The 26,720-nt window shown below is 46.0% G+C and overlaps 1 protein-coding gene across 1 annotated transcript in view; it reads left to right on the top strand.

The window, feature by feature from the left end:
- The window catches only part of LOC138812153 (neprilysin), a 69,422-nt gene extending 46,114 nt beyond the window's left edge, over nt 1–23,308 (top strand). Inside the window, exons 17-23 of the mRNA XM_070000082.1 lie at nt 9,044–9,102; nt 15,693–15,812; nt 16,819–16,952; nt 17,054–17,119; nt 18,237–18,332; nt 18,607–18,683; nt 22,383–23,308. Of these exons, the coding sequence (XP_069856183.1) occupies nt 9,044–9,102; nt 15,693–15,812; nt 16,819–16,952; nt 17,054–17,119; nt 18,237–18,332; nt 18,607–18,683; nt 22,383–22,482 (652 nt within the window). The 3' untranslated portion in view covers nt 22,483–23,308. The remainder of the gene's footprint in view (nt 1–9,043; nt 9,103–15,692; nt 15,813–16,818; nt 16,953–17,053; nt 17,120–18,236; nt 18,333–18,606; nt 18,684–22,382) is intronic.
- The last annotated feature ends 3,412 nt before the right edge of the window (nt 23,309–26,720 follow it).

The raw sequence follows: 26,720 nt of genomic DNA, 5'->3' as shown, positions 1-26,720 counted from the left end.
CACACAAAACACTCTCCATTTATGAGTGAGCAAGTGAAAACTACACATGTGAACTGGATGTTAGCTAAACAATAATGCCAAAGCGATGCGGGGTTCATCCATGCACTCCTTCATTGTTCACATCCATTTACTTGGTTGATTTATTTGAGAATGCAGACTAAGTGCAGGCACCAGTGGACCCTAGGAAAATAGAAAGGTGAACAAGGAGACAAGATGTGATGCCGTAAACTCTACCACAAGGAGGGGAACGTGCCAGGGAGGAGCCAGGTGTCCCACAGAGTGGACGCTGGGCATGGGTGGGACGCTTCATTCCTCACATAGCTTCTGAACTCTTGCCGCACCGAGGAGCCTGAACGATAGTTAAGTCCTACTGACCACCAAGCTTATCATTATGAGCAAGCACAGTTTCATCTGGTGCTAAAAAGGAAGCTGCCAGCCGGGAGTTGGTGGTCATGCCTTTAATTCCAGCTACACAGGAGGCTGAGATCAGAGGATCACAGTTCAAAGCTAGTCTGGTCAGGAAAGTCCATGAGGCTTTTATTTCCAAAAGAAAGCTAGAAGTGGAGCTGTGGCTGGAGCAGCAGAGCACCAGCAGAAAGGCTGAAAGTGGCTCAGTTCCATCACTAGAGCCCTCAAAGTCCTCCCAGCTTGTGTTTGTGTGGAGTTTGGAATTTGGAGGGAGGGTCTTGGTGGTTCCACCAAGGTCAGCCCTGAATTTCAAGTCCCCCTCCTAGGCCTCCCCTGTGCCTGAACCTACAAGCATGCGTGCCACACCTGGCTGCCATCATTTTGTAATATAGTGTACTGTATTCACTTTCATCAGAGTGATTTGTGTCCAAGTCTGTCTCACTTTAACACCAAGCCAAAACTTGATGCGAAATTTACTGAATGTCTGATCAATAGCACGCATACTTCAGCCGTACTTTGAGCCCTCTCCATAAGTTTCTGACAGTCACAATGTGTTCTAGTTCCCAGGGGCTTCTTTAACACTAGCTTTTCTAGCTTTGCTCCTTTCCTCCATTCTCTGCCTCTTTCGGAGTACAGAGATTTGAACATCTGAGTGTACGCTGGCATCACAACTGCGGAATGTTTCGTGACGCAGGTTGTGTTGCATTTGCTCTGTGCCTGAGATTCAGGTTGTGGCATTCTTCTTTAAGAAGCCTCTCGTTGAGCCTCTGAATTTGTGCTAATCTCTCTGTGGACCCGTCTTGCATATGTAATATTATGGGATTTCTCACAAGACGATGCATTGAATGTGCCAGTTTAGATTTGACACTTATTTTTGACTTCCAGAATAAGTAGAAGCAGTTTGGCACTATTTCTTCCTTCTGCCTTGTTCGCCTATCTTGTAGAATCACGTTTCAGATGCTAAACATCCTCACTCCTAAAGTCTTGCTGGAGAATTCCACATCCGTGTCCCAGAGCGGGTGGATAGACGCCAGCCTATGGCTGCAGAAATGAGAGGGCATTGCAATGTCCAAAGTACCTACTAACTTAAATAACTCCAGTCAACCAAACAGTCAGGTTTTAGGCCTTTGCTTTTCCCACTCAAGTCGTGGCTCCCTGGGAAATCCTCCCATATTGCAGCAAAATGTTGTGTTTGGGACCCTGATCCACTCTCTGTGCTCCAGACCCAAGTGTCCAGCACTGACCCACAGACACAGAATTCTCCATTTCTGTAAAAATTAATAGTCCCTTATCCTTTTATCTGTTTTCTAAAAACCTCCCTTTTACTGCGCTCGTCCTTCACCCCGTGCTGCCCCCATCTGTCTATACTCCTGACTCCAAATCTCAATCCAAAGACTGGTCTGTATCTACCCACTGCTAATCAAATACCATACTGGCATGGGAAACATCTCCATGTCACCAGCCCCGTTGTAACTTCCTTGATGAGCACGTTGCTTCCATCACCCAGAGTTATTCCAATTTTTGCCTAACTCTTATCCCAGCCCGCTCACATCTTCAGCTGATCCTTCCATGACTGGAGAGGTTTTACAAATGTAGATGGAGTCATGTCATTTGCTGATCGGACGCCTCTCCATGGATCTGTCTTCTAGTTTTGTCAAGTATGAACGTTTCACAAATAGATCCAAGGCCCTCCACCCAGAATTTGTCAGAAGCCCACCACAGCCCAGAGCTCCAGACAGACAGGGAAAGCCTTCCTCTGTCGTTTTTGGCCTCTCTCGTCTTCCTTGTGGGCCTGACAGAAACCCCAGAGGGCTTTGACTGGAGATGTGTGTTCACTCTTCTGCCCCATGGCTCACAGCCTCTCCCCTGTGTCTGCCCCATGGCTCCGGTCAGCACAGTGGCTGGCAGGGACCCGCCCTCCAGGAATCGGGGAAGGGGAGGCCCATCCCCATGAACACGGGTGAGCTTGCTGCTCGTGGGAGGGCTTGACAGGAGAACGGCCAGTTGGTAAAGATGCAGACCCAGCTTCCCCTGTACTAATGGACACATGGTTGCTGGTGGCGTGGCACTATCATGGCTGGAGCTAACCCCTCACCCCAGCCCTATCTTTGCTTAACAAGTTTAACAAGTTTAAAAGAACAAAACTAAGGAACTCAGGCTGGCTGCATGTGACTGTCCCAATTAATCATTTGTATAACCTTTGACCTGATGAGCCCGCAGCCCAAGGCTGCTCATGTGGCTTCCAGTGGGTGTTTGTAAGTTATCTCAAAGGAAACATCTTCAGTGCTGATTCGTAAGGAATTTCCAGCATGCGTGTTGTCAAATAGAAATGGTGCTGAACTGACAATACAATGCCCACTGGCAAAATTACTTAGTGATATAGCTAAAAATAATCATTAGTAATATATCTAACATTATTAACTTCTAGCAAGATGATTATTCAGAGTTCAAAACAGAAAAATAAACCTTGAAGCTCCGGAATAAAGCAAGAGGAATCCTTTTTATTGTTTCTAGATTTCACCTTACCCTATTGGCTTTTCGGGGCAAAACTTTCTGGAAGCAAACTGTGGCCCCCGTGAGTGGAGTTTGTAGATTGAGGCGATAGAGCCTCAGAGTGCTAACACAGCACTTAAAAAATGAACTTCTAGGGGCTGGGAAGGTGGCTCAGTGATAGAGCGCTTGCCTTGCATGCCTGAGGCCCTGGGTTTGATTCCTCAGCACCACATAAGCAAAAAAGAAAAAAGTCAGAAGTGGCGCTGTGGCTCAAGTGGTAGAGCGCTAGCCTTGAGCTGAAGAGCTGAGAGACAGCGCCCAGGCTCAGAGTTCAGGCCCCACGACTGGACCCCCCCACACACACCAAAAAAAAAAAATGAACTACTTACTCGTACAACATTCTATCTCTGGAACCAGGTCAGCACTTAGGCTGCAGTAATGAGATGAGCCGAGGATTTGCTCCACACGACACAGGCAAGGAGGCTGTAGGGTTCTGGCTGTTCTTCTACACTGGACGGGCCGGACATAGCAACCACAGTCAGTGGAGCTCAGGAAAGGCAGTGTCCCGAGACAAGGACTCTGTGCCTCTTCCTGAATGGCAGGCAGGCACAGCGGTGGCGCCCTGTGGGGAAACGGGTCCCCTACATGTCCAGGACCCGCAAAGACCCTGTTCCGCCCACCACCCCATCCTCACTAGAAGTTCAAGGCAGCCCAACCACCTTGGTCTTCGTAACTGGTGAGAGAGGAACTCAGGAGTAGATGTGAACACAGTACTGGCGACAGGAAAGTTCATTAGAAGAGAAACATGGCAGAAGGCGAGCAGAGGAAGACAACAGCTGAGCGCGTATCCGCCATCTTGACGTCTGATTCAGAGCCTGGCTTGGGGTTACATGGGGGCCTAGAGGGCTTTCAGATCGGGGGACCTCCTCTCTGTGAGTGTGTGACTGTCCAGTCCTTTCACAGCCAGGCAGGTTTTGGTTTATTGGCTCAGCCTGCCATCTGCCTCTGATGCCCCGATTCTCTGTGACCGCACATCGTGGTAGCCTCTGCCGAGCACATGGCCTCCTGATTAAGGAATGCGCAGCCATCCTGGGAGCGCAGCACCCACATTCCTCCCATCACAGGCTGTGATGAGAGCCAGCTCCCTCCCCCCACACCACATCAACCAAGAAGAGCCCTGGTGAGCGAGGAGGAGCCAGGCTAGAATCTGGGAGGAAGGGGAGCAGGGTGTGAGAACTTCGAGACCCCAGAAAAAGCAATCCCCATAAACATCGCTCCAACGAAATTCACTGGGAAGAGGGACCGAGCCCGTGGGGGTAGCTCAAGGCCAGAGACGGCCCAAGAGCAGAGCACGCAGGACAAGGCAAGGGTGACACGTGCCCACACGTCGCCCAGTCTTTCATCCTCCCGTTCAGCCAACAACTCTTTCCAACGTGTCTTTGGACTGTACGCAAAATGCATTTAGTCTGCAAAAACATTTCTACTTTTTGGTGAGCACCCGAGAAGGCCTTTGGCTCTGTTTTGCCTGTGGTGGGGTGGGAGGGAGCTGGGTAACCAGGGCTCGAGTTTTAAGCAGGTTGTCTGTCTGTCTGTCTTTATGAGCACACAATTATTGTGCAGAGGAATTTCATTGTGATACTGCCATATATGCACACAGCTGATCAAATTCATCTCTTTGTTTCTTTCAGGGTTTGGTTTTTTTTGGTGCCAGTCCTGGGGCTTGAACTCAGGACCTGGGCATTGTCCCCTAGCTTTTTTTGTTCTCAAGACTATTACTCTACCACTTGAATCACATCATCACTTTCAGCTTTTTGCCAGTTAATTGGAGATAAGAGATGTTCTTGCCCTGGCTGGCTTCAAACTAAATCCTCCAATCTCAGCCTCCTGAGTAGCTAGGATTACAGGCATGAGCCACCAACAGCTTGCTCATCACTCTTCCTTATACTTTTATTTTTTTTATAACCTATTCCATTCTCCTCCACCAGTGTGATCCAAAGCTCTTGGAATTCCATTAAGGTTGGGAGGATTTTTCAGGATTACTCCGATCCTGTCTGGCTGTGCTGACTCCTGCAGGGGCCGAGGCGGGGGGGGGGGGGGGGGGGGGGGGCGCTGAGGACATGCGGCCTCTGGTGGCCACAGCCTCTGCTCTCTGTTCTGAAGGGAAGCACGCACACACACACACACACACACACACACACACACACACACACACACACAGCTGCAGGGTGAGTTAGGTCAGCTCACCGGGCATGGAAGACCCTGGGTATGCCAAGGGCCAAATGTCTGTTCTGTCCCAACTCTGTTCTAAACCCTAGGGATATAATTAGGCCCTGGCTGTGTGGTTGGGTCCAGTGCCCAAGGCAGGCCATCAGCTCAGGCGGGCACTGAGGCATCTCGTAGCATCTAGGGTTTTCATTCTCTCCTAGAAGGAAGGCCCAGGGTTACTTTAGACACAAGAAAAGTCACCAAGAGAAAATTCTGACCCAAGTGGCCCACCCACCTCCAAGTTCCTAAAACCGGAAACTTCTCTGCATTTGACCTGCCGCTCATGTGTGCACACACGTCCTCAGACTCACAAGAGTATGCCCCCCAAGACCAGAACCGCGTCACCACCCACGCACCTGAACAGCCCCTTTCTGTTAGTGTTGGTGGAAAGGAGTGTGGGTTGCCCTGTCCCGTGCTGGAACACGAGTCCTGGCCTCACTGAGCTGTGGGGAGCAGGCCCGCGCCGGTGACACTCTCAACGCAGCTTAACGATCTCCTTCAGCTCTGCTGAGCTCGGCCTGAGTAACACGTAGGAGGGCAGAGTGTGGCGTCTGCTTTTGGCTTAGCCGGCTGCGTGTCTGCCAGGCGGGCTGTGTTCTGGTCTCCATGGTATCGGAATGACCAGGTGCTGGGATGGCAGGTGGGGGGAGAGGCCTGCAGCTCTCTGGATGCTAGTGCCTGCTCCTCCTTGCTGCTGTCAACGAGATGTCTGAGATGGAAGGGGGCGCCGGGTCCCTCTTTCCACTCAGTGATGGACCCACGCTGGGGGTCTGGCTATTTAGTGCCACAATGAGCATAAGCTTAGCTGGCAGCACTAAGGTTCTTCCTCCCTGCATCCCCATCCATCCTCTACATCACATATGCACACGTGTGCACATGCATTTACACAGACAGCACATGTGCACGTACACATGAACATGCATACTTGCACAGACCCGCATGCACACACAGCTACTTGGGAGGTCTGCTGGGCTCCGGCCTGCTGCATCAGAGCCTGTTCAGGAAGCAGTGTCCTCATCTGGGGCAGCGTCACTCCAGCTGGCCTTTCCTCCCCCTTGGGTGGGTTCCCTCCTCCCTGACCACCCCAGGCTCACATTCGGGCTTCACTTATGTGAACTGTCTGCGAGCGTGGAGACCCGTGTCCATCAACAGAACTGGCAGCTCTAATCACGTAACTGTTTAATTGGAGAAGAAAGAGTTGGCTTTGCCCTGTAGATTTCGCTTTTACATGACCAGAGTGAGGCATTTCACGACAGACCACTGGCATTCGACTAGGGGCTGGGGCTGATGTTATCACGGCCTGATCTAGGCTGTAGCAATCTAATCATCTGATCACAGTATGTTTAGTTCTGCTCATTGTCAGGACAAACTGCTGGGGGATGTGAGGCTGGGATGGAAAAAAGGAAAAAAGGCAGCCGCTGCACAAGCCACCATAATTCTAATTTTATTTGGGTGTTCTCTGGTTATAAATAGCCACCTATTTTCTTGAAGGCATAATTCACAGTGGACATTTTAATATGTAAAGTTCTCCCAGCTGGGAAGTCACTACCATTAATCACATGCAGTCTTAAACGCCTCAAAGTAAACACAACAAGAGGACGCAAAAGCAGTACAACAAAAAGCGTGACACTTATTTTTACCAAGACAATCAACATGAGATGGTAAAATGTGAGCTTCATCTACCTATGGTGGAAGGATGACTTTCCTGTAATCAGAGTTAATTTGAAAACAATTTGAATGGACACTTTTTCTAGTTCATTATTAAGATTTTGACAAGTTCAAAGCCAGACAATTTTCAGCTGTCATTTGTAGTTATACATAAATGTCCACGCAGAGGTCACCACCTAAATTAGAATTCTGTCACTGAGAAATTGAACCATGGAGACTTGGAAAGGCCTTAACTTTGATCAGGACTCCAATTTGAACAATATCAAGTGGCTCAGAAATGAGTTTTACTGCCACAACTGCTCTGAAGGTGTTAGGGACACACCAAAAATACTGTTCTCAAACCACGCAAGGAACAGTGTTTCCTTGGGAGTGGAAGAGCGTGGTGGCAGTCCGGCCCTCTTTGCAGCAGCCTGATGTGTGCTTGAACCTGGGTCAGAGCACTTCTGTGAAAATACACAGACAGATCCCTTGCCTGTTACTCTCCCCAACCCTGTCTCCCACCTTCATTTCCTTCCTGCAGTATTTGTTTATCAAGAGAGCGGAATCCGCTCATTCCGTATGGTTTCTGATCCCACATCAGTTGGGTTTCCAAGTCGTAGAGTCCTTGTTTATCCTGTGAGTCACTACTAGCTGAGTGGGCAGTATGGGGTTTAATTAAAATAAACACATTTTATTCTTGTAGTCATCAACTTGCAAGAAATGCCACAATATTAATGACTCTGCTGAGCTGGTTAGGGAGGTTGGTATGTCCATCACCCCGGGATGTGAATGTTTTACTGTGACTGAATGAAAGCACTGAGGGCTTGCGGAGAGGCACAGGCCGGGGAACTACCTCAGCTCCAGCCACACTTACCAACTAACCAAAGTTCACAGAGACGTTGACTGTTGAAAAGAACTAACCAACCAACCCTGTCCGGGCCTTCTGAGAAGTCTGCCTCCTGTCCTGGAGACAAGGCATGCACTTGTAAGGTACCAGATGGTTCTTGAGCTCGTGGCTTTTGCCATTCATTAAGAGATAAGAATCGTACTTCCCCCTGATTTCCCGTGTGTGTGTGTGTGTGTGTGTGTGTGTGTGTGTGTGTGTGGCTCACGCTCACTGCAGGTCTAGGAACAGCTCTGGCTGCACTCTGTGGGGTGTGCTCCTGTGCTCTGCAAGGGAAATAACACTCCACGCTCTGGCTGTAAACCTAAGTGACAGGCGTGACCCCACTGGGTAGCAGCAGATGGTTCTCTATGTGCACGCGGTGCACTGACACTGAAGACGGCCTCTGACACGAAGCCATGTCCATTTTCTTCCAGCAGTACACATGTGGAAGTCTGTTAAGATGAGGAGATTCCTGTTGCTTCACCAGTGTGGAGCACCTGACTGTTCATCTCCATCTTTCCTAACACCCACACAGAAAGACCTGAGAACTGTGGGTCCAGCCCTGTGCCTCTCACGTGACCCCTGCGACTTGCTTTGTTTCTGCTTCTGTTTGTTTTTTTCATTCAGTGTTGCATTCTAGTTATTCACGTGTCTTTCTCCTTTCCTCAACTAAACTAGACCCTCCTGTAGTCAGGATCTGTTTTCTATTAGATCTCTACAGAGCCTAAATGGCACAAACTGACAGATAAATTAAGAACCACCTGAAATTCACTTGTGAATCGTACAAAGATGCCCCTTTGCTCAGGTGCTAGAATGCTGCGTTTTGGAAAAATAGTTTTATTAAAGACCAGTATCAATAATTGTTCCTACCTGAGATCCCTCTTTATTTCCCAAGTGTTTCTTTCAAAGTGTAGAATTTAACCAAAAAAAAAAATTAGAGGTATTTGAACCAGACATTTTAATGACCTATTCTTTAACATTTTTTCAACTTCTCCAGGATCATTGGCCTAGTTATTTCGTGTTAGGGCTAAACCACATTTCATTATGATCTTAACCCACCGCAGTTCCTGAAAAGGTACACTGTAATATCTTCCACGCTGTCATATGCCTCCCTGAAAATTCATGCAAATGAGGTAGCAGATGGCAGACCTAGATATGCACTGATTTTTTTTTTTGCAGCAATAGAAACATTTTCACATGAGCTTCTACCTAGCAAGCTAATTTTAACTTGTTGATCCTACTTTGAACAGAGCTAACATGTGTCTAGGAAGAAGGTGACGGTTCTGGTGAGCAGAGTGGATCAGGCGCTGTGATGACTTTTCTGTGTTCTTTTTCTCTCCTCAGGTGGATCAGCGGAGCCGCCGTGGTCAACGCCTTTTATTCTTCAGGCAGAAATCAGATAGGTAAGGTGCTCTCCTAAGTAATCCTTTCATTATTTCTATCACTCCCAACCCATAATGCTTTCCACCACTCACTTATAATACACATCCAGGACTAGAGCCAAAGCCAAGTTGCTTATTGGTTGGATACACTTCTTAAAAGTAGAATATATCCATGAACTTCTTTCTCCTATATAGGAAAACATAAATCAGTATACATTGGATTAAGTGGTTTTGTTTCATTGATGATATTCCAATATTTAGCTAAAATGGCCTTCTGGTTTGTAAGTACTATCTCAAAGTTGTTGCTCAGTAAATCTCTATAAAGTCATGCTGAGATTCAGAGTCAGTATCAGCACTCTGTATCAGTACCAAGAGTCAACTTTGTGCAGATTCTGTTCTTTAGGAATTCTGTGTGATGGCTCTGGAGAAATTATGTCAGTGTATCATGTTGAGCTCTATGAAAATGTGTGAAAATCACTTTTGATTAAAAGAGAAAACATACACACACACACACACACATATATATATATATATATATATATATATATTTTTTTTTTTTTTTTTTTTTTTTTTTGTCGGTCATGGGGCTTGAACTCTGGGCCTGGGCGCTGTCCCTCAGCTCTTCAGCTCAAGGCGAGCGCTCTACCACTTGAGCTACAGCGCCACTTCCATACACACATATATTTATGTGTGTGAAACTGTGAAAATCACTTGATTAAAAAAGAAAATATGTATATATACATATATATGTATATGTTTGTATGTGAAATTGTGTGAAAAGCACTTTTGATTTTATATATATATATATATATATATATATATATACATTCACACACACACACACACACACATATGTGTGTGAGGAAAGTTCCCACGCGGCCCCATCTCCACAGAGGTCTCCTCGACGAGCAGCTGTGGGCTTCTGTGAGGAAGCAGGCCACCCTACATCTCCAAGTAAGACTAGCCTACAACAGGAACGGAATCCCAGCATTCTGAACTATGCATTCTCTATCTGAACAACATCCTCAGACTCATTTTTTAATATGCTATGAATTTGATTAGAAATTACAAAATATCCTTCGAGATATTTACCATGGATTTTTAAAAACTTGAAAGAAGTTTATCTTTTATTTTAAAATGATGAACTCCTTTTGTTTCTCAGTCTAAGGAAGGAGGTTAAGAAGTTATCTGTTTTCTTCTGCTATTTTTAATATATATTTTTATTGTAAAGATATTGTAGAGAGAGGTTACAGTTACATGAGTAAGGTAATGAGTACATTTCCTATGGAGCATTGTTACCGTTACTTTGTTTTTCCTCTACCATCCCTTTCCTCTCCACCTCCCCAACTGCTTCGTTTTCAACATAGTGTCTTGTACATCTCATTGTTACAATGGATCAGCCTGTATCCTTATTTCAGCATTTTGTTACTTCCTTTCCCCTACCCAAATTAGAAAAATGTATATACAAGATGCAGGACACTGGGATCAAGTTTAGTGAAAACAGGGGTTATACCATGGGGGAAGAACATACAAAAGAAACAAAAAAAATCACATAGTACATTATAAATACAATCCCAAGTTACTGGAGCTGATCCAAAACTTTGGCAAAGTAGCAGGGTATAAAATTAACCCTCAAAAATCAAAGGCTTTTCTATGCTAATAATGAGAAGAGCATGGCTGAAATCAGGAAAGCAACTCCTTTTGTAATAACCCCACAAAAAAATTTTTTTTAAAAACTATGAGTTAACTAAAGAAGTGAAAGACCTCTATGATATAAACTTTAAAAACCTGAAAAAGGAAACTAAAGTAGAACTAAGAAAGTGGAAAAACCTCTCAGGCTCCTTGATTGGGAGGATTAACATGATAAAAATGGCAATACTGCCAAAGGCTATCTACAAATTCAATGCAATACCTATCAATATCCCAGTTTCATTCTTTAATGGAATTGAAGAAGCAATCCAAAAATTCATATGGAACAAAAAATATCCCAAATAGCAAAAACAATCCTTAGCAGAAAGAACAGTGCTGGAGGAATATCAATACCAAATTTCAAACTCTACTACAAAGCCATAGCAATCATAAAAGTTTGGTACTGGCACATGAACAGACCTGAGGACCAATGGAATAGAACTGAAGTCCCAGAAATGAACTCATAGACCTATAGCCACCTAATCTTTGATAAGGGAATTAAAAACAGAATGGAAGAAAGACAGCCTCTTCAGTAAATGGTGCTGGCAAAATTGATTAAGCACCTGTAGAAAACTAAAGCTGGATACTTATATATCATCCTGTAACAGAATCAACTCCAAATAGATCAAAGATCTCGAAGTCAAGCGGACACCCTGAAAACACTGCAGGAAGGAATAGGAGAAACTCTAGAGCTCGTTGGCATAGGCCAAAATTTTCTTGATAAAGACTCAGAAACACAACAAATCAAAGAAAGGTTGGACAAATGGGATTACATGAAACTGCAGAGCTTCTGCATGGCAAAGGACATAGCTAACAAGAGCAATAGAAAGCCCAACGACTAGAAGAAGATCTTCACTAGCTATACAACAGACAAGGGCCTCATATCTAAAATATACTTAGAGAAAGTGGCACTGTGGCTCAAGTGGTAGAACACTAGCATTGAGCTGAAGAGCTGAGGAACAGCGCCCAGTTCCAGATTTCAAGCCCCACAACCTAAATAAATAAAATATACTTAGAACTCAAAAAATTAAATCTCCCAACAACAAATCTTCAAAATCAACCACCCGATTAATAAGTGGACTAAAGACTTAAAGAGAAACTTCTCTGAAGAGGAAATAAGAATGGCCAATAGACACATGAAGAAATGCTCAACTTCTCTAGCCATAAAAGAAATGCAAATCAAAACAATATTGAGATTCCACCTCACCCCAGTTAGAATGGCTATAACAACAGATGCTGGAGGGGATATGGACAGAAGGGAACCCTTCTGCATTGTTGGTGGGAGTGTAAACTCGTTCAAGCACTTTGGAAAGTAGTATGGAGGTTCCTCAAAAGACTCCACATAGAGCTCCCCTATGACCCAGCAATCCCACTTTTGGGCATTTACCCAAATGATCACAAACAAGGCCATACTAAAGCTACCAGCACAACTATGTTTATTGCAGCATTGTTTACCATAGCTAAGATATGGAACCAACCCAGATGCCCCTCAGTATATGAATGGATCAAGAAAATGTGGTATATATACACAATGGAATTCTATGCCTCCATCAGAAAGAATGACATTGGCCCATTTGTTAGGAAATGGAAAGACTTCTGCTATTTTTATGGTTTCTGTTTTTAGAGTAAATCTTGAATCCATCTGGAATTTACTCCAGTACATGATAGGAAAATAAGAAACTACATAGTCAGAGGAGGTTATAGTCACATAGCACAGAGATGAGGAACAAGGCATGCACACCTACCTTAAAACCAGCTCAGAGTCTAGGCTGCCCTGCCTTCTGGATTCTTTAAACGCAGGCCTAGCCATGTTAGTGGTGACACTGCGACCTGTGTCACCAGGCCGAGGTGGTGTCCCTCAAGGACAAGAGTAGCCTGTTCCATAATGTCTTTCTCTCTGGGGCTTCATCACTCTGGAGAGATCTCTGTCTCCTCTCCTCTGCTCCCCCTCCTCCTCTTTGTCTCCCGCGCTGCTCCTCCTTAATGTGCTTCTGTGAGTCCTGAGCCCGGGGCTCACATGCACTAAGCATGCACTCTATCACTGAGTCACATCCTCAACCCAGAAGACCCTTCTTATCTTCACAGTGTGTCAGGTCACACCCAGCTCCTGCCGCAGCCACACCAGGTACGCAGTTCACCAGGATCTCTGCATGAGTGTGGCCTCTCTTAAAGCTCATTTAAGTCTTCAAAGGGGGGTGGTGTGGACCCAAACCCATGGGACCACCCACCCCTCCATGCCTGCAGAACAAGCACCAGAGCTTGCGCAAGCATGTGTACCTCCCTAATCACAGCCTTGGTGGGTTTGGCGTGAGATCCATTACAAAGTGTGAAAGAATATAGAAAAGCGTGCGGCATACACACAACCCCACTTACACACATGGACACAAAATGCCTCAAGTCGAAGCACTTACTCATTTGACTTTTGTTGTTCAAGCCGTGGGGCTTGAACTCAGGGCCTGGGTACTGTCTCTGAGCTCTTTTGCTTAAGGCTAGCACTCTACCACTTTCAGCCATGGTACATCTTCTGGTTTTTGAGTGGTTAATTGTAGATCAGAGTCTCTCAGGGACTTTTCTGCCTGGGTGATCCTCAGATCTCAGCCTCCTCAGTAGGATTGCAAGCGTGGGCCACTGGCGCCTGGCCTCATTTGACTCATTGTTCTGCCCAGCAAGAGAGAAAACCTGAGTTCAAATCCCAGTACTGAAAGAAAGCACAGCTAAGGCAGTTGGCTACGAACAACAGTTGCAAAGCTGATAATAGCAGCAATAAGGCGAATGGGGAGATTCTCATGACCGAGGCTTAGCTGACAGAGTCAAAGGTGAAATCATAATCTGCAAAGTTGAACTTAAAGACTAGTATTTAATACGAGCCATAAAAATCTTATCACTTGCTCAAGAGTGGCATGCCAGGCTGTAATTAAATCAGCAGGCTCTTTATAGTTAATGTTTAGTCTTGATAGCACATTTCATAAGAGCATTTTATATAATGGGTGGATTTTAATCAGAGTGCAGAGTGTGGGAGATAGCGCTCACTTTAAGTTAATAAAGTACTGCACACCACTCTCTTACCTCCGGCTAAAAATAACTTCTTGGCATCTTTAGCTCCGGCAGAAACATGCAAGATCCAACTTTCATCAGAACTCCCCAGGGACAAAGGGCTTTTTATTATTATTTTGTCATTTGAACATGAAGGCAACTTTCCTGTTTTTTAAAAGTCCTTCTGTAAAAATAATATTTATCCCTGAAAAATAAGAGCAGGAGGTTAGGTCATATTTAGTCCACACACAAAACATTTAGTACTCTGTGGTACTTAGATCTTACGGGTGTTTTATTTTTTTTTTCAATATCTTAAATTTCTGAAGGTCAGGGCCTTTCATGTGAATTCCTGCTATCTTGCACAACACCAGCCCTGGGGTTTGCATGGAAAAATGTGTTCCCACTGAAGGCTCTTTGCCTAATGACAAAACACAATGAGTCAGAGCCTTCGTGGAGCCTAGAATTTGCAAGCACAAATACAGAATTACAGAGCTGTAAGCATTCATTTGTAAGGTCAGAGATTAATCATGCTATACATTGTTGTCCCAGACCAACAGTGAGTATTATTACTGTTGTTGTTTTAATTAAATATACCCCAAAGGAAGAGAAGAAAGGCACATCCATGTTGCTAGGAAGCATCGGGAGGCAGAGAGGAGGGCAAGATTGCAAGGCTGGGGTAAAGGGCTTAGTGAGATGGAGAGCAGAGGTAGCCAGCGTCCCCATGGATGGGGAGGGGTCCCAACCAGAGAGGCACTGTCATGTGACTGTGGCTTACACAAAGGGTAGATTAGACTTGGCATGATGCATGATGGGTGAGCCAGGAAGTGAGGAGGGAAGGTAGAGGACTAGGTCATTCTCCAGACCAAAAGAAGGCGGAGCCAAGATGGCAGAGGTCAGAGTGACATGAAGATGCAGGCAAAAGGAGGCCTCACCTCCCACACTCAGCAAAAGACACTAGGCCCCCAGACACAGCAGAGAGGCACACTTTCCACGCCTAAGGCCTGCCGGCTGCCTCGGGAGGCCGGAGGGGAAGGAGTGCCATGCTCCCACACCTGCGCGCAGAACGCCAGTGGTCGGCGTGGGCCAGGGGTGGACCTCCCCAAGCCACGATCTGCCAGCTGCTGGGCTGCACTTGTTAGGATTTTCCACCCATTCGCTTCTCCTGATGAGCCATCCCATCACCACTCACAATTCAGGTCAGCCACTGCTGTGGCTTCAGGCTCTGGAAACAAGGAAGAACTCCAGTGTCCCAGCCAACAAAGACACTCAAGCCTTGGCTCCCAATAGGATACGTATTTGAGGTGCTGAGGTGGGCAGGAGAAGATTGGACAAGGAAGAAATCCAACCATAACCAACAAAAGGCACAGAATGTGAGGTAGTCCCAGGTGCCTTGAAGACAGTGAGCTCAGAATAACCTGTGGGCGGGAAGCCTGGAATGCAGGGCTGCGTTAGTTGAGATCATATTAGAAAAGGTTAAAGTCTTAGACAATTAAAATGAATACTTGAACTATTGAGTAACCATGTCTCCCACATATATACCACGGGGAAAGGGCTTTGTGAAGGTCAGGAATAAATCATCCTTGCTCCAAACTCTTCCCTACAAAAATCAATCTTAAAAAAATCTCAGGTGTGGATCAGGTGAGTAAATCAGATGATCACATCAGTCCTAGACGGTAGATTGACTGCCTTGATGTGAAAGGGCTTGTCCCGGTTCATGCCATGCCATCCTGGCTCTTGCCACATGATTCCAGTTCCCACCACACCGTCCTGTATGTGCCCCAGTGCCACTGGCACGGAGGAAAACAGGTGGGCAAGCAAGAAGCCCACGGTAGGCCTGCTGCCAGCCGTAGAGTAGACAGGGCTCATCTCCTGCCCCGTCTTTCCCACAGTCTTCCCGGCTGGCATCCTGCAGCCGCCCTTCTTCAGCGCCCAGCAGTCCAACTCCCTCAACTACGGGGGCATTGGTATGGTCATCGGACACGAAATCACCCATGGCTTTGATGACAACGGTAAGTGCCAGGGATATTTCCTTTGGGATTTGACCTCTAGGAATTAGCAGTGTATCACCTGGAGCTGGTGGCTTCACACCTGAAATTTTAGCAACTCAGAAGTCTGAGGTCCAGAGAAACATGGCTCAAAGCCAGCCAAAGACCAAGAGACTCTGTATTTGAAATAAATAGCAAAATACAGGCTGGAGGCATGGCCCAAGTGGCAGAGCACCAGCTCCCATGCAAAGCAGAGGGACCCTGAGGTCAAACCTCAGCACTACCGATGAAGAAATTAAAATCCAGAGTTATAATTGTCTATACAAAACTCCATCGCTTCATACATAGGGAGCAGGGGACCTGTGTGTGTGTGTGTGTGTGTGTGTGTGTGTGTGTGTGTGTGTGTGTGTGTGTGTGTGTGTGTGTGTGTGTGTGTGTGTGTGTGTGTGTGTGTGTGTGTGTGTGTGTGTGTGTATGGCTGGCAGCTCCCTTACTTCATGGTTCACATCAAACAGTACAAGTAAATGCTCAGATACCGGAAGTCAAAAAGAGGAAAAACAGCATCATGTGGCAAAAAGGTTTCAGGAAGGGGGTGGGGGAGTGTTTCAAGTAGAAAGATACAGCCCTGAGCAGTTGCTCCCAGGGGCTGGAGGAATAGGAAGCCCAGAGTAACAATGCTGACCTTCTGAACGTTCCAGAATGCCAAATTAAACAGATGAGGACTGTTTACCAGGTGGGCCTTCCCCAGATGAGGAAGCCAGCAATTTCTCCCATCCTCTGCCCCGTTTGCTCTTCTCCACATAGTAGTCTTCCACGCCTGTCATTTGAAACTAAAGATTCCTGGGGACACGCAGGTCGTCTGTGCATCTGTGTCCTTGTTATGACATTAGAATTTTGAATGCAGCTGTGCAGGTTAACTTTTTTCTGTGATTTTACTTTTACGGGCATTAAAGAACAAAACCAAACTAGGACAGGAGATACTGTCATTCTTGCTATAACGCATCTCCCTCATTAAATAAACACCTCACAGGCCGAAACTTTAACAAGGATGGAGACCTCGTGGATTGGTGGACACAGCAGTCAGCCGACAACTTCAAGGCACAGTCGCAGTGCATGGTGTACCAGTACGGGAACTTCACCTGGGACCTGGCGGGCGGGCAGCACGTACGTCCTCAGAACTGTCCAGAAAGCTCTCAGATATGGTCAGTCCTAGGAGAAGTCTTGGCTTTTCTCAGCAGTCCTAACAAAGGATCTTTTCTAAACAGCTCAATGGAATTAACACACTGGGGGAAAACATCGCAGATAACGGAGGCCTGGGCCAGGCGTACAGGGTGAGTGGTGCTGTTTTATTCTGACAGTAATAATGGCCGTGTTGCTTTGACCGCACCTCAGTGTCCCAGTGAGGGGCAGGCACTGGGATCTCCCGAACCCTGGGTGGAGTTCTCACCAGCAGTGTCTGCCTCCCATCCCCTCATGGCTGCGAAGCTGAGCATCATGAGAGCCGTCTCGCTCTGTGAGGCCCTCCTTCTTTGAGATGTCTCCTCTCTGGTTCCCTCTCTGTTGCCCTGGCCGTCTGCTTCTCCTGAAGCAGACTCGGTCCTCCTGGCTCTCACCGAGTTTCCCATCCTTTCACTGGGGCCTGAAAAAGTTCACAGCAGTGAGCTGGTAGGATCCCGAGGTAGGATTCTGCGCGTTCACCCTGCAGATGCTCCGCAGATCCATGCAAAGGAGGCAAAGAAAGGAGACACCCTTCTCTTTCCCCAGTGGGATCCCTTCCTTTGTAAGAACTGTACAGAATATCTTGGGTCAATCTCTTTAAATATTTTCATACACTAAGGAGATCAGCATACAAATGTATGTGAGAGTGTGTGTGTTTGGTACAGGAATGAAGGACAGTTGCAATTTTTAGTAGTGGTGTGTAAACCCTTAAGAACTGAGAACCCTCTCTGTCATTCAAGTGGCCTAATTCCTACCTCCTAATGTCACTGCGATCTGGTTTCTTTGCCCCAACTTCGGGGGCACTGGCCCTTCCCCTTGGACACCTGGGACACTAAGGATCTCTTGACTTTTGGCAAGAGTCACTTAGGCTAAATCTGGGAGAGTTTATTTTGTGCAGAGTAGTAACTACGCTAAATATAGCCGTGACAAATGGCCACCTCAGCAGCCAGCCGCATGTCCCCATCTAGCTGGAGCTGACATTTATGTAAGCCACTAGCAGCAGGTCTAAGTCATCCATTCATGTAAACACCACTGTTGTCACCTGGCACGTGCCAGGCTCTCGTTCTTGTAAAGCAGTGTCATGTTCTTTGCGGCGTATTGGTAAATAAACCCACAAAATGGTATAAATGAACAGTATTTTGATGTGGAAGACTAATTACTTGAGTCCACGCCCTTCTGAGTAGGTTTATTGTGACCATCCAGTCAATATAACCACCCTTCTGCTTTCAGGCCTATCAGAATTACGTTAAAAAGAACGGCGAAGAGAAACTCCTTCCTGGGCTTGACCTTAATCACAAACAACTGTTCTTCCTGAACTTCGCCCAGGTACTGCATCTTTCTTGATTGAGTATGATGCAAAGCATGTGTAATTTCACAGAACTTTCTGTGCTGCGTGCATGTTGCCTTGTTTTCCCCAGTGGTGACAGGACCTTGGGGTTGACTGGCATCCACAGATGGTCAGACCTCATCTATGATCGTGATTATGTCCTGGCTGCCATTTATCAAACGTTACTGAAGAATGCAGAATTCCACTTTAATTGTGCTTTTCCTCCAACCTGCCCTGAGCACATTGCTTTGCTTTGTCTACTCCGATCTTTAGGTGTGGTGTGGCACCTACCGGCCGGAGTATGCGCTCAACTCCATTAAGACAGACGTGCACAGTCCAGGCAACTTCAGGTAGGTGGCCTGAGGGGCAGCCAGGCACCGCCACATTGTCTGCACTGCTACCACATTTGGCTCTGAGTTTATAACGTAGTGTTGTGCATGTGAGAGACAGAGACACACAGAGAGGACCAGTGCATACAATAGCACATGAGGAGAGAGGGCCCCACTCATAGTCCCAGGTGTTTTACTCCAGCACATTTGTGTCCTAACCCTGGGTCTTGATGGATTCCAGGAAGAAAGATGCTCCTTTAAAGCCAGCAAGGAATTTCTAAGAGCCCTGGAGTGCAATAGCCCTAATGTTGTGAGTTCTAGGATCTAGAGTTGAGTTGGGAGATACTTAACGTCCTTCCCAAATTAGAACACCATGGGCTGAAAGAGAACTACCCGCCAACTTTCTAATTTTGGACTCTGGACATTAAGCAGCCATTTTGGAGGCTGAATTCTGAAGACTGCCCCTTCCTCCACAAATAATCACACTTCAACATCCACCCCCATCAACAGCACCCGCCCCCACGCAAGAATGTCTGGAAAACAAAATAGTAACGAAAGTCCTCGTGGGGTGTTTGGGAAACAGAGGTTGAGAACAAAAGGGAACAAAAGCCCTACCTGGAAGGAACATGAACATACAGTCCTGGAGGGGACACTTCGGGTCATGAAACACCACTGTAGCCGGCCGGCGTGTGAATGGAGAATCCAGCTGTCCCAGTGTACTCTGTCAGGGATGTCGACCATGTCCAGCGTGCCCCATGCTCCTGCTGAGTGTGCTTATACACCAAGCATGCCTCGTGTTCATGCCTAGTGTGCTGTCCGTGATCCTGAGTTTGCTCACACCAAGTATGCTCCGTGCTCACGCTGAGCAGCCTCCCCTGCAGTTCCCTCAAACTCCATTCACTCAGCAGCCATATTCTGTGCAAACCCAAATTAGCTGCCGTGGAGGTAATGAACAAAAGATAGCACCAGGCCAGTTCCAATCATTTCCCAGTATAGCACATTCAAGAAATGTTTAGTTTTCACTTTTTAAAGTTGTCTTTTCGGGGCTGGGAAGGTGGCTCAGTGGTAGAGCTCTTGCCTTGCATGCAAGGCCCTGGGTTCCATTCCTCAGCACCACATAAGCAAAAAGAAAAAAGCTGGAAGTGGTGCTGTGGCTCAAGTGGTAGAGTGCTAGCCTTGAGCTGAAGAGCTGAGGGACAGCGCCCAGGCCCAGAGTTCAGGTCCCACGACCGGACCCAAAAAAAACAAAAACAAAAACGTTGTCTTTTCCTTTTGTCAAAAAAGGAGGTATAAGGGCTGGGAAGGTGGCTCTGGGTTCGATTCCTCAGCACCACATAAGCAGAAAAAGCTGGAAATGGTGCTGTGACTCAAGTGGTAGAGCACTAGCCTTGAGCTGAAGAGCTTAGGGACAACGTCCAGGCCCAGAGTTCAGACCCCACAACCAACAACAACAAAAAAAGGGTGTGGTGGGGGTTTCCCATTATGGGAATCTTGGTAAGTTGAAAGTATTATCATTACATTCTGAGACTGGCAGGGAACATTTATAATTCACATACTCTACCATATAATCAATTTTATTAAATGTGTCCCCCATGTCCCCCGTGAACTAAACCAAGTACCCATGAACACCTGGGTTCCTATGATGTTAATGGAATGCCTTGCCTGCCTGCCCTCCCCCCAAGGAAGAAGAGTTAGAAATTAACTTCACAGCAGGAAAAATCAGTCTCAACCACTACAGCAGTATTTCCTTAAAATACATTTGCTACCTTCCTTGATGAGCACAGAATCTTGAACTATACCCTTTTCCCCCATAAATTTATCAACTGCATAGCATTATTCTACTAACTGAAGCTCCAGGGCTTTTTGTTGCTCCTCTCTCTGTCGGTATGACTGTGTCTCTCTCAACTGTCTCTCTCTGTCACTCTGTCTTTCTCTTGTTTCTCTGTCTCTGTCTCTGTCTGTGTGTATGTGTCTCTCTCTTTTGAACCAGGTGTGTGAACTCAAGGCCTCACACTCTTGTTTAGCTTTCTCCCTCAAGGCCGGTGCTCTGCCACTTGAGCCTCTCACCTTCATTTCCAGCTCTCTGCTGGCTCATTGGAGATAAGAGTGTCCCATGTGTCTTGCCCAGACAGGCTTTGAAGTGTGACCCTCAGATCTCAGCAGCTAGGGTTACAGGCCTGTACCATCGGCAGCCAGCTGTGTTGCTCATTCTTATGATGAGAATGTCAATAACTAACTTGCCCTTAGGAGTTAATAGGTAAGCACTTGACAGTATTCTGCCCCCAATTTTTAAAACCATACAATTTTTACATAATTTTATACAATTATAATCGCTAACATTTTTTTGATTCATAACATGTGGGAACGTATTTGTATCACTTAGTAACTTTGGGGGTTCTGGCTTAAAAGATATCTCCAACTATTTTTCATTCATAATGAGAGAAGTATGTGTGTGTGATTTCAAGAGTAAATGGAACGCCAACTTTTTGTTGAGGAAATTATTATTTTCTCTGGAGGTGAAGGGATTTCCTTGGCAAAAGGTTGAGTTTACATTTATTTTGCAAGCATGCTGCTTCCTGGCTGTACAAAGCAAAACATATTTGTTCAGGAACTTTAAAAGTAACAGCCACTGAGCTGCTACTCACAAACAAGGCTTGATGTTGTACATGAAAATATTTTCAGAGGGAAATTTGTAAACCTGTGCCCAAGCAGCACACACAGCATCACAGACAAAAGACAACACATTCTTGATGTAAAACCAGAGGCTGTGTTTGGCATATGCTGCCTTCCTAAACCCCAATGTGCTTCTAAATAAACCTTAATACTTAAAAAGTAATTCCTTTAAATATGGTAGATGTTAAGTCCACAATTTAAATATGATTTCTTTTTGGAAACCCAGTACTTGGTTAGCTATCAGGGTCATAGTGAGGACTGAGCTGCGTTCTTCTCTTTGCTTTTTACATTTTTATTAGTGTATATCAGTTGTACGGAGAAGGTATCATTTTGATATTTCTATACACACATACAATGTACCCAAATCAAAGCTCCCTCAGCTCCTCCACCTTTAAAACAAATTTCAATATGTTACACTCTTCTGTTTTCAAACATGTGTATCAAGTTCTACTTTATAAAACTCACATCACTGACAAGCCGTGGAATTTTTTTCATGGCCTCATTTCCAATATTTGTCATTCATTTGTTTTGGAAGTACTGGAGTTTGAACTCAGAGCCTTGTGCTTGCTCAGCTTGCTCACTTGACTGGTATTCTACCCCTTGAGCCATGCTTCCTGTCTTGCTTTTTGCTGCTTATTTCGGGATGGCCTCAAGTCATGATACTCCAGATTTTATTTTCCTGCATGGGTAGTATTATAGGCACGAGTCTGGCTGTTGGGTTTCTTTGTATGATTTAGCATGCTTGGGGCTAGCCCATCTCCAATGTGTCCGTGTTTCTTCATTTCCTTTAAACAGGAGCCTTGGTTCCTGGTATTTTATTTTACATAGAGGTGGATTTGTATGCATTCTGCAGATTCTATTTATCTTTAGCACCTGCCTACAAACTTCTCAAAATGGCTGGAAAACAACTATAGCACAAAAGGGCTGGGGGCGTGGCCCGTTCACGTGGCCTTCCCAGAAACTCCCCAGCGTCCCCGGGACTGCAGACCTGCATGTCACACACCGACAGGAACTTTTTATTTAGTTATTTATTTGGTCTGTCTCTAGAATCATTGGGACTCTACAGAACTCCGCTGAGTTTGCCGAAGCCTTCCACTGCCGCAAGAATTCCTACATGAACCCAGAGAGGAAGTGCCGTGTGTGGTGAGCGTGCCGGAAGTCCCTGGCACAGACTGGCCAGCCCCGCAGACCTGCAACTCTCCAAGCCCCAACACAGACCCAGCGGTCACTGGAGGGACTCGAAGGGGGGGGAGGAGAGTGCGTCGTGGAAGGAGACACAATGACACAAATGGAATTTGGTTATTCTGGCACAAGTACGGAAGGAGGGGCCTCTGACACCATCCAGTCCGTCCCCCCGGCCCTCCCCAGCTCTGAGCTCACATATGTCTTACCACACTCCTACCACTCAGTCTGCCATCTTTTATTTTAAGCAATCTTGGGGGCAAAAATGAGTATTCTAAGACTGTTCTTTTTTTCTTGTATTGCTTTACTGATTGAGACTCTTGAAGCTCCTGCAATTTTCTAAACAACTTCTTGTTCTCTCTCTCTCTCTCTCTCTTTCTCTCTCTCTCTCTCTGTGTCTTTCAGAACTTGGTCTTTTTAAAGGGATTTGTAGTAATGTATAAAATAATAATTTTTATATTTAATTATCAACTACATTATGACTAAGGAACTGTTATTATAATCAATGATGATTGAAGTTTCAGACCAAACAATTATGAACCAAGATCTGTAAAATGGCATACAGATGAAAATTTGAGACTATTTAAACTTATAAATCATATTGATGAAAAGCTTTAAGCACAAACTTAGAAAAGTTTTCTAGAGATGTACAATATTTGGGGTGACAAGGAAGATTTTCAAGCTGAAGTCTGTCCTACGGCGGCTGCGTCGCTCTGTGTCTCCACACCCTCTTGGGCTACTACCTGACAAAACTATTTTGATAATAAATAAATTCAAGTTGTGAGCCTTCACTCACAAGCCACCTGGCTTTAGTGCATGTTTCTAAACAGGAAGGGAGGGTTCGCATGGACTTGCTCTGGAATTCCAAGTCACGTCACATTGTGGACTGGGGGATGGGAGGGGGCTTCTAGACCCCTCCCATACAACTTTCTCTTCCTGTCTTATTAGTTTTCCTGTCTTATTAGTATTTTTTGCCAGTATTGGGACTAGAACTCAGGGCCTGGGTGCTGTCCATTAGCTTTTTCACTCAAGGCTAGCACTGTACCACCTGAGCCACAGCTCTTCTTCCAGCTTTATGGTGGTTAATTGAAGGCAAGAATTTCACAGACTTTCCTGCCTGGGCTGGCTTCAAACCACCTAAGTAGCTGGGATGACAGGCGTGAGCCACACATATCTGGCTAGTTTAACTGGTAAAGATTTTATAAAAGAGCTTCACTGCTGAGTCCTTATTTTTTCCTAATTAAAGGGGAAAATTAGATGTTACTTTTCTTGCCTTTTGAAAAATGCTCACTGGTCTTGAAAACACTGTTAAAATATCATCTCCATGTAAGATTGTGAAGACAGAAGTGGACGCATGGGGTTCCGGGAGCTTGCTCCCACCATGCACAGCCTGCAGCCACCGCCTGCAGGAGCGGTGTGCCCTCCCGCAGCCCCACGTCCTTCCCCCCACTGCACCACCATGCTCCTCACCCCTACCCCCAGCCATGCCCAGGCTTCCCATGCCATTGCCCAGCTGGCCAAGCTCTGCTTTGGGGTAGTCAGCCAGCGTTCGCTGTCTCCCGTCTCCACTGCCTCATCTGAGACATCCCAGACCATCTCGCCCCCATTGCTGGATGGCTCCCTACTCCAGGCTGTGCCTCAGACCCTGGAGGCACTTCCTGTTCGAAGCCCTTAGAGATAGCGCACGTCGGAGTAAAGGTCTACACTTCCCAATCGTCATCACCTTTACTTGAACCAAATTCCCCCAAGTCCATCCAGAATGGTTAGAAAGGAACGCTGAAAATTCAGTGTCAGCCCAACCATGAATCTCTCATCCTTTTTCCTGTGCTCACAGCCCTCACAACCCTGGATCCTATGGAACAGATCCATGTATTATTTTCAAATAAACAGGAAATGTGGCATTTGCAGTTGTTAGTTAACTCTGAATTACACCGCTTTTCTAGGTTGCATCATTCCTGTCCTGTTAGACCAACTGAAGACAGGATTGAGGAATGAGTACAGTTACAAAAAGTCAGGAACATCCCCACCACTCCTGAGACAGACCCCACTCCACGGGGACCTCATCTCCAGCGCCACATCCCACCATCTATCCACAGAATAAGAATGAGACTTTCTGGGCACAGTACAGCAAAGAATAAGAACAGATTCCTTCTCAGCCCCTCACACACGGACACCACTGCCCACACCCAGCGTCTCCCAGCAGCAGCACCGCACGGGAGGAAGGGCAGAGTGGGATCTCTGTCAGCCGCCTGGTGTCCCACTTTACACACCTACCTGACAGCTCACACACATCCCAGCCCAGCACGGCTGAGTCCAGTTAAGGAGAGACATGGAAAGGTGATTCACCAAGCGCGAAGGGTGAGGTAACTCAGATGAAGACAGGAAAAGCTAGGGTCAGCACGTGGATCAGGCATTTGTCTCCATACTGAAGGCCCATGGGAGTTCCACTGAAGGCAGAATGGCCGATTGTCCTGGAAGTTGAGTCCTTGCTGTTGTCCCTTTCTGCCACTACGAAAGAAGCCACTGTGGGCCTCAGTTTCTCACATCCATGTAAAGTAGAATTTGATTCCAGTGGTTCTCACTAGGGTCTTTCCTCAGTCAACAATCATCTCAGTCCTCCCCTCCCCCCCCACACACATGTGTCACCCACACTTCAGTGCAGGAGTTCCTTGAGACTACATTTTAGCCCAAATACGGAGACCAAAGTCTTCTTGACCTTGTGTCTGTTATTCATATTTGGCATTTAATAGGAGAAAAACAAGCTTGCTAATTTTCTCAAAGGCATTTATAATTCATGTTGCCACCGACTACGTCCTGGGTGGAAGACAGCTGTTCGTTTGGAAAGAAAATTGCTCGACTCTGTCTCAGGTTCCAATCTCAAAAATGCAAAGTAACAGCAAAAGAATTTTTCATCCTGTTGCTTTTATGCCTACTCTGCTCTGTCCCAACGATTCAACCTCAAGCTAACTTCCCTCCCATTAATGTCCTGAGAAATATTAAGAACAGACGCAGTTGCTGTTGCTTTATAGTCTTACACTTTCTGATAACTTCACACTGAATTTTAAAAATGAATGATACAAATGATTTTACCAACATTTTCTTCTTTTTGCTAGCCCTCCTTCCAAAGATAACTGCAGTTCTTGATGGGATTTGTTTTCAGGTATAAATGTAATGGTTACCAAATGTCATAGCGAGTCATAAAGGCAACCATATAACTTAGTAGCCAAGAAGTCCCCTGTTCTCCTCTGGGCCACTGGACTCTGAGAAGAGTCACATGTGACTCATATCCTAAAGGATTGTATATTCAACCTCTCTCTAATAATATTTTCTTAGTTTTAACTCCCTTGTGTTTGCATTTCCTCCAGAACAGAGAAAAACACTCTTATCGTTTTCCACCTTGTTTCTATCTTGTCTAAAAAAATAGTTCATGGGAATCCTAACAGAAAAACAAGCATAGTGGTCCTTTCACTTGGGAAGGGGAGACAGACTGGAAGTCCTGGTATTTATGGTGGAATTTTATGCCCTGAAGTCTCCTTTCCACTCAGAAACCGCCACACCTTGCAGGGCCCTCCATTCGGGAGCCAGAGGACACACATGGAGCCCAGTGCCCTATGTTCACAGCAGCTCTACAGCCCCCAGAGAGACAGGGATTTAAAACTTCTAAACACTCGGAAATACTTAGACTGGCTGAGTAGACATGCAAGGGGGCATGGTGCCAAATAATGCATCATCAATTCAATTTTGTCAAAATACCATTTCACAGAAAAAGACTGGTAAGCCTATGTGCCAAACATTAATCGGGAACATCTCTGGAACTGGAAGGGCAAGGGTCTTCTTTTCTGGTTTGCTTTCATCCTTTTTATATTTTTTGGCTTTCTGAATTTAAACATTTTCCATGATGAGAAAATGTTAGTGCTTAAAAGTCATTTTCCAAAGTGCTATCATGAAAAAAAAAAAAAAAAGCAAGGGGAGGTGGTGAGGGGTGAATGGGCCGAAAAAGAAAGCTCTCAGTTCAGTCCACCTTCACATCTTGGGCAGCTGGGCACCTGGCGCCATGACTTTGGCCGGGCAGCCTGGATCTCAGGGTATTTTGTGGCTTTGACACACAGCTTACCAGCCAAAGGGGGATGAGGGGCGCTGGCGGCCTTTCCTCTGATGGTTGGTAGTTGTCCTGAGGGAAAAATGTGAGCTCCATGGCAGAGC

Source organism: Dipodomys merriami, unplaced genomic scaffold (genome assembly GCF_024711535.1).
Source record: "Dipodomys merriami isolate MVZ:Mamm:240054 unplaced genomic scaffold, mDipMer1.0.p SCAF_56, whole genome shotgun sequence".
NCBI classification, from domain to species: Eukaryota; Metazoa; Chordata; class Mammalia; order Rodentia; family Heteromyidae; genus Dipodomys; species Dipodomys merriami.
The sequence above is the reverse complement of the archived record's forward strand: the minus strand, read 5'-3'. Positions and strand labels throughout refer to the sequence as shown.